The following is a 9,171-nucleotide window of genomic DNA, read 5'->3' as shown; positions in this document are numbered from 1 at the left end:
TAATAGAAGAAGAACTACAAAGACGGAGAAAGATGAATAGGAGAAGAATAAGAATTGGATGAGAGTATGAGTAGGAGAAAAAATGGAATGAAAGCGTGAATATTAAAGTAGTCGTTAGGGTTTTAACATTTTGGGGAAAAAAATTATCACCTAAATTATGTCATTTTAGTCTCTTTAATGTCAATTTAATCCCTCTTTACATGGCAAGTAAAATAAACTGATGTGGAAGTTTAACGTGTGCGTCCAAATGACACTTAACATCCCACATCACACATTTACTAACGATGTTAAGAGACTATTAATGGTAGGGACTAATGCCGCAAACGAAATGTAAAATCGAGGATCATTTTGATATTTTTTAAATTGTAGGGACCAAATTGACAGCGCCTCCAAAAGTGAGAAACTAATTTGATACTTTACTCTTTTTTTTTTATAATTTAATGATTTTAAATAATATCATATTTCAGAGTTTGGTGGCTTGGTTTAGTTTGTTTTTTTCATAAAAAAATCGTTTAGACAAAACTTAAAAAAGATATGCATTTCAGCCTTAGTTTAATTTTTATTTAAAATAAAATTAGAACTAAATCAACCTAATATTTTATGATTTATTTCATTTATATTCTTACTAAAATATTATTTCATTAAAATTTATATATATATATTTTTTCAACTTTTAAATTGAATTACAATAAAAAATACTAGTAACAATGTACCAAACTTATTAATATGTTAAACTTTTACAATAAATATTTGTGAAATTTTCATCAATTTTAAACAAAACATATATTAAAAAATTCATCTGAAAAAGTGATATATATCTTATAAATTCATACATATATTTAATATTACAAAACAAAACACTACCAAACTTAAGTAATATATGTATAACACTCAAATAATATAAATGTTACAATTAGATTTTAAGAACACAAACAACAAATTCAACGAAACCAATGAGTTTGACAAAAAAATCATCCAAATAAATAAATAAATAAATAATTTCACTTTTGGTTTTTAACTGTTTTTTATTTTTATTTTGAATATAGCGTAATCTTTAAATTAAGAAAATAAAAAATGATAATCTTAAAGTAATTTAATCCCTCCTTATAAGTTGTTTGAAAAATAACTAACACATTTCTATATATAATTAATGAATTAAATGATAAGATGACTTTAACTGCATATAGAATAGAATAGAAACAGGGATTGGGAAGCGGGTTTACGCGTAAAGGAAGACGACGCGGCTTGACCGTCAACAATTTCAACACTCTGCTCTGCTTACATTACATGTCGAAGCAGCACATGCACAACAACCTCTCTCTCTCTCTCTCTCTCCGTTTTCTGTTTTTCGTTCACTACTATCACTCTACCAGTATCCTTTATCCATCTTCCATTGAATCTGACTAGTATTTTATTTCCTTACCAACAAAAGAATACTTCTTATTTTAAAAAACACGAATTCATACTTTTGCACCTTTAAAAAATAAATCTACTTATAAACATTTCAAAAGGAAGAGTGGAAAAAGCATTTCTTATTAATCATTTTTAAGAAATATTATTATGTACTAATTTAGTATTTTATTTTAAAAACATGGTTTGCATATGTAAAATATTAGTATTACATAATATCACAACATAATAGTATTGCATAAAATGACACCATTAGAGTTAGAACATTCTACCAGTAGATTGACCTTCACCGCACAGAAAATCATAAAAAAAAGAATATTCATAAATAGTATACATTAAATTTAGTAGGATTTTTCTAATAAATGCAGCAAAGTAAAAGTTAAAGTATTTAATAGTTTATTAAAAACCTTTAATTGCTTTCAATATAAAATAGTAAATTAAATGTTTAAAGTGTATAATATTTAATGTTATATTCATTATATAATATTTTATTTAATCCTTCTTAAATAATATTAAAAAAATATTTTAAAATATTTATTATATTATACATGAGAGTACATGCATAGCAGTTTTTTTTTTTAATGAATATCGGTTCAAAATGATAAAGATTAATTATAATTGTCTCACACTACGGGAATTTTAATTTCATTACTAAGAATTTGATCAATAAACAGTTTATATGTATTTCTTTAAATCTTCTTTGAATTGTGAGAGATGTCTTAACTCAAATGCATGAATACTTATACTATCTAAACTCCTTTTTATATAAAAAAATCAACTATTAAGTATTTTTCTATTAATGCTACCGACTCTTTTCTATTATTATCTAAACTCTAAAGTGATAATTCTTAACTAAAAATAAAATATGACATAATTAATAAATAATTTTATTCTTTAAATATTTAATTATGGATTCAATCTTTATTTCGTATGTATAAAAAAATATCTATTAATCTTTTACTTTCAGGTAAAGAATATCTAGAAAAAAAGAGTAATGCTAATGTGAGTATGTGACTCACTTATCTTATTTCAAAGGAATTAAAATTATCAAAATATTCAGATTATAATTAATGTACTGTGTACAGTCATGAATGGCGAGACACTGAGATGTGTATCAAAAATTGTAAACAAAGCATTTAATAGCATAAATTAAAATTTTAATAGTTTTTTTAAAAACAGATATTATTTACTAATAATATAAAACATTCATTTCAATTAGTTCCTAAAAAAACAGTACATAATAATAATAATTAGTAGTAGTAATTACCAACCAAGAGCGCCGAAAAAAGAACATACAGTTATATCAATGTCATGATTGAAAGGTACTTACATAAAGTGTATATTACCTCCGACAAAAACAAGCATTTCTATTTACTATTTTCTTACATTAATAGTACTCTCTTATTTCATTAATTAATTGCATAAAAATATAAATATTATTAATACCTAAAAAATAATAATTAAAACATTTATCAATGAAAATTTCATTAAAAGCATTATTAACACGACTAATTAATAGTGTGTAAAAAATCATGAAACTAAAGCTACTAGAAGCAGTAATAAAGGAAGGAAAGAAGAGGCTTACGTTAGGGTGGGATAGAGTAAGTAAACCATGGTTGGGTTAAAGAGAGTGAATAGCATGAGCAACAACCATGTACGGACAAAGTGACGCGTGTCCTCTCTTCTCCCAAACAACGCGCTTTCGCACTATATATCTCCAAAATACCCTCCACCGCCCTATTTATCACCCCATTCCAATTCCATTTCACTTCCTCTCTATAATCTCCATTCTCCACACTTGACTCACTTCTCTACAACCCTCTCAATATTTTATTATACCCAACAAAAATTCTTCACTCACTCTTAATTTCTTATGGCATCATCCGAGAACGTAGCCAGCATTGAGCCATGTATGCTTCGTCCCCCTGTCACCGATTCATGGCTCGCAGAGTTCTTCGCTCGTGACGCCGATGCCTTAACCAAGGCTCTTCAGAAGTCTCTCTCCGGTACTGTCTTGCCGGACGAGGAAAACTACTTTTCTCCCTTTCTGCCCAAGTCAGACCCCGCCGTCGCCACCCCCACCGTCTCCAGCCTCTCCGGCTCCGATCAGGACTCGGCGCCGCGCCGCCGCGCGCCGCTTCCGCCGTCCGGGAAGATCTCCAAGAGGAAGTCCCGCGCCTCGAAGCGCTCGCAGACGACGTTCATCACGGCGGACCCCGCCAACTTCCGACAGATGGTGCAGCAGGTCACCGGCGTGCGGTTCGGCGGCGCCGGCCAGCCAATTGCGCCGGCGGCGGGGGTTGTGAAGCCCGAGCCGCAGCGTGCCTCGGGCCTTGCCAGGTTCCCCGCCGGCGCGGGGTGCCTGCCGACGCTCGACACGTCGGCCTTCCTGCTGGACCATCACCAGCAGGTGGTGGGGCCCTCCTCTGTTAACTCTGGGCCTGCCACCGGGCTTTCTGGGCCCGGCCCGCTCCCCTTCGCCCAACCCCTCCTTGACGCTTCCTTCGCCTCCGCAGGGTTAGATTTTGACACCTTCTCCAGCTTCCCCACTCTCGAGTCGTGGAAAGTCATGTGATAAAGAAAGAAGAGAAAAAAAAAATTGAGAATATGAGATGAGATAGATTCTCTGAAAATTTTCTTTTTACTTTTTCCCTTTTTGCCCCTCTCGTGGGTTAATGAATCTAGCAGGGGAAGCTAGCTAGGATGATCTTATGTAAATTTGGGAAGGGAAAATGGATATGGAACTAGTATCTCTTTTTTTTTTTTTTTCTTTCTGTAATTTCTGTAACATAGTTACTTTCTTGTTATTACTATTATGAAGGGGTGGAGATATGGTAGCTTTGTTTAGTTTAATTAATTAACCTAATTAATGAAATTCGAAGTTTATCTCTATGAACAATGTAGACTTGGTCCACATTTTGTGGCTGGTGTATATCATTTGTGTTCCAAAACCACCATAACTAATGTCGGAAATTGCTGTTTTTTCTTTTTGTCTAAAAACAAATAGAACTATGAAAGAAGATATGTATGAGACACCATGGCCATGTGCAGCGTGTCAACTTTATTATGCTGCTTGTCCAAGTATTTAGTCGTTTGGTCTAAGAACTCTGACTTGGTCTTGGAATTACTTATGGTATGTGCTAAGTTTCAACGCAACTTTTTATTTCTCTTCTTTAGTCTATGTGGGTTTGGCTCAATTTTGGTGGTGGAGTGAATTTTCTGGCAATTTTGGTTTACAGCTGCATTAAAGAGTGCCTATTAGGCTATTGCATCAATAAAGTTTGATTCTAGTTTTTTTAGGAGAGATAAAACTCAAATCTACTTCAGTAATTTTTATGTTTTGAGATTAATCTCATTACTTTTTAACTAAGGAAACATTTTGTTTCCAAAAAAAAGAGTGCCTATTACATATGATGCCAAGTTAAAATAAGAAGATAAAATCCGTGTTAATGTGACTGGATGGTCCAGGTAAAAAAGCAACGGGGCGCGCTTTTATGGTTTGAGTTTAGATAATATACGCATATCTTTCACTTTCGTTGAAAGAGTGCCCCCAGCCACTGTAGGTAAGATTCGTTTTTGTTAATTTTGGGTGGGTTTTTCTTTTCATTTGCATTTTTGACAACCATGTCCATTTCTGCTTAATCATTTCCGTAGCTTTCATGTCACCGAATCCTTGGTCAAAATCAATTTTAAAAAAAACCAAAGCCTTCTTCTGAATCAAGATCTGCGCTACAAACCAAAATTTTACATGTATGTTACCACTCGTATATATGCGTCATTGCTTAGTCCCAATAATTTCAATCACCAAAGTTATCTATCTATTTCGTTTTTGTTTTTTACCGTTTATTTTCTCATTTTTTGGAGAATTTTTTTTTGAAGTGGAAGCTGCTTGGACACCAAGTTACCTAAGTCATGAAAAGTGTTATCAACATGAAGTTCTTCTCTACTGTGCTGTGTTTGACTAGTTCGACTTGTTTCAGCGAACATATCCATGTGATCACTTCATTAGTTCATTAATATTAACGTACTTATGCAAATTATTCGTTCGGTTCTAAAACATTTACCTGGCAACGTGTTTTCATATATATATATATATATATATATATATATATATATATATATATATATATATACATTTAATATTCTGCATACAAATCTAGAACGACCGGTTCTGAGAATGTGAGGGCGCTTTTCATTTAATATATAATGTAACGTATAAAAATAATTATTATTTAATTAATGAAACTAATTGGTATTAACTTAATCGAAAGCATGTAGTGTTTACTCGAGTCAAGGGGTTTAATATAAGAATCAAACATCTGTTAGGTAGGAGAATAGTCTGACTTGGGGTCTTGAGGTGTCTCTGAAACTATTTTGTATTCACAAATTGCGGAGAACTTGACAATTTCTTTTGTCAAGAATGTCAAGTGTCTATCCACCATGGATATAAAAATGCAAAAAATATATATATTTCACTCACATAGGATATCTAGATGGAACTTGAAAGATTGATTAACTAAAGTTGTTTATATATATATATATATATATATATATATATATATATATATATATATATATATATATATATAACAAATCCTAATATCAGATAATTATATTATGAATTTAATATCTTGTAGTTTTAAAACATCATAAATATAACTTTTAAGTTGATGGAAAAGTGAATAAACTTACTATACTTTTAAAAAAAATATAATTAAATAATAACATAAAAATCTCTGTATTTATTTTTAAATAATAATAGCGATATTCTCTTTGAACATTTTCTTTGGGATACTCTTTCTTTAATGGATTAGAATTGATTGAAAATCAATTATTTTGCTAGACTTTATTTCTGAGTTAATGCTTTTTAATAAATTTTAATCAATTAAAAAAGTATTCAAAACCAAATATTAAAAAGAATGTGGTTATCATTCCTCGTCTTAAATTATTGAATCAATGCAAATTGCAAACCTGCAGATCTTCTCCCGCTGTCTAAAACAATTTTTTTTTATGCATTTCAGTCATTGGATGGCATCTATCTTCACTTTCCCTGATCTGCTCAGTGATCACTCAAATTGGAAATAACTTTTAGTATAAGCGCTTTTTGAATCACTGCGTTCAAATCAATAACGTTTTTTTTCCCATGTTGGTGCCGTCGTCGCCTAATATTTGTTCAGAAAGTTCAGAATGAGAAGTTTCGTCCTCAAGCTACAATCACAATCCCACGTTTGCAAATCAAATTCCTTCTGAATCGAGGGAAATAAAAAGATCTGAAAATTTTATGCGAATATGAAATGACAATTGAATGATATTTTCAACATTTTTAAATGTATTCTTATGCTTCCTTTTCTCCCGTGACGTTTTTTTTTTTGCATAAATTATTTTTTTACAATTTCTTATAATTTTAATTTTTCTCTTAAAAATTTTGATATGATTGCTGTACTTACATTGTCACTCCACACGCCCCAACATCAAATGTACTTATAGCATTATTTTGGTCAAACAAAAATATTTACTGTACAATGTATTTATAATGATTATTTAGATTATGTAATATATTAAAGAATTAATCTTTAATTCCGGGTAGAGATATCTCATATTCATTCAAATAAAGACACTATTTTAATATTACATTTATATACTATTTTATTTTATTTTTTGTTATAAAATATATTGAATCTTTAAACAACAATAAGAAGAGTCAAAATTAACTATAAAATTAAAAGTATAATCACCTAAAAATATATATTTTATATACAAAATAAAAAAACTTATAAAAAATAATAATATAACATGTATATTTATGTTATTTTATATTTATCAATTAGTCAATGACCAATTTCGTTAAACATTTTTAGTTAACATTTTTAATATAAATTAATTTTGTCTTTTAACTAACTTATCTGATATTTTTGCTATTTTCTTATTAAAGATATTTTTAGTAATGAATCGTATCCTTTTTCAAGGTCTTTTCATTTACTATATGTTAAAAAAAAATATCTTTCCGATTATTTTTGTCCTTAGTCCACTTTCTTACGTATATAATTGTGAGACTATAATCTGTAAATCAATATTGACTAAGTAAAATCCTTTTCAAAATAATAACTCTAAATTCACCTGTAACATAACAAATAAAGTTATTTAAGAAGACTTGTGTTATGATTTGCTAAGAAAAACCATTCCGATAATGACTCTGTTATGATAACAATAAGGTTTGAATTTAAAATCCCATCTGAATTACTTAAGCTCTCTTCAACGACAATGACTCCCCTTTTGATCTATAAATAAAATTACTATGATTTTTTTCATATATATAAAAATGACATTTTAATGTTTAATCATTAGAAATGAATCATCATTGAACTTGTAGATTAATTGATCGACCGTGAGAAAGTTTTGCTTCTCATAATATCTTGTTACGTGACTTAAATATGATTATTTTAAGAATAACTGTGGTCTAGAAAGAAAAAAAAGACTAGAAACGAAGCAAATAAGCCAATTATCTTATTTATTAAAATTCCAAGTAAGCAATTAATTTTGACGAGTTATTAAACCCAAAAATGGATGCCTCCACATAAACAGATAACATTTTAGACGAGGGATATTACTAAAATCCAAACCCTTCAAAGACGAATAATTAATAATTGAGAAGAAGGAGTGAGGAAACAACGACCAATGAAGGAAAAAAGAGATGACGAATGCAATAACGCAATACTTTGAAAGCTACGTTTGGATGAAAAGGAGATACAGATGCCATTGTGCCCCACAGCTAAGCCAACTTTATCACAAAAAAACGTTTTTCGTCCAATGCGGAAGAAGAGAAAATTAGAAAAGGAAAGAAGTAAGTTGTGTATAGGTAGGATACACCCACTCATACGCTATTCCTTTCTTTTTCTTTTCCATCTCCCAAATTCTTTGCACTAATCATGCCATTTTTTTTTAGTTCAAGATCAATTGAAGATTAGTATGGGGTTGGGGTAGATAAGATAAAGGAAAATTCTACTCCTCTGTCATATTACAATGATTTGGCCTATGCTACTTTGTGGTTATATACATTATTAGAAAATATGATTTTAACATCGATTATTAATTAATATTGAAAATATCAACATTGAAAATAATACCGTTAACATCGTTTTACAAAATCGATGTTAACATAAAAATGACAACATCGGTTTTGTAAAAAATCAATGTTATATAATAAGAAAAATAAAAAAAGTCATATATATCTCCATATCAACATTGGTTTTTAGGAGAACCGATATTAGTAGTCAGCCAACAACATCGATTTTTACTAAAAATCGATATTATTTTCTGATAATCGACATCGGTTATTGGTAAAAATCGATGTTGTATGTTCACCAACAACATCAGTTCTATAGAAACTTATGTTGTGAGTAAAACTTAACATTGATTTTTTCAAAAATTGATATTAATATATACATACAACGATTTTTACTTAAAATCAATGTTGTTTTTTTCTTAATGTATTGTCTGTTTTTTTAATAACCTCAAATTAATTTGTAAATTTAAAAGCAGAACCATAGAAGAGATAATTTTTAGTCTGTTTTCAAACAAATTTTAACAGAAATTCCATAAAAAATTAAATATTTACTATGAATTAAAAGAATATTTAATGTGCATATTACATGAATTGAATTGTAAAAAATGTAAATTAGTTAAACTACAATTCTAAAATTACTTAAACACTAATTGTTTCATTTTTAACTTTCAAATAATAGGTTGTCCAGTGGATGCGAA

The 9,171-nt window shown here is 29.7% G+C and overlaps 1 protein-coding gene across 1 annotated transcript; it reads left to right on the top strand.

Moving 5' to 3' along the window:
• Nucleotides 1-3,154: 3,154 nt before the first annotated feature.
• LOC114406581 (calmodulin-binding protein 25-like) lies at nt 3,155-4,306 on the top strand. Its single transcript, XM_028369331.1, has one exon. The coding sequence runs from the start codon at nt 3,284-3,286 to the stop codon at nt 3,983-3,985; it is 702 nt and encodes a 233-aa protein (XP_028225132.1). The 5' UTR covers nt 3,155-3,283; the 3' UTR covers nt 3,986-4,306.
• The last annotated feature ends 4,865 nt before the right edge of the window (nt 4,307-9,171 follow it).

This window comes from Glycine soja, chromosome 3, assembly GCF_004193775.1.
Source record: "Glycine soja cultivar W05 chromosome 3, ASM419377v2, whole genome shotgun sequence".
Classification (NCBI taxonomy): Eukaryota; Viridiplantae; Streptophyta; class Magnoliopsida; order Fabales; family Fabaceae; genus Glycine; species Glycine soja.
Note: the sequence above shows the minus strand (reverse complement) of the source record. Positions and strands in the feature narration are given on the sequence as shown.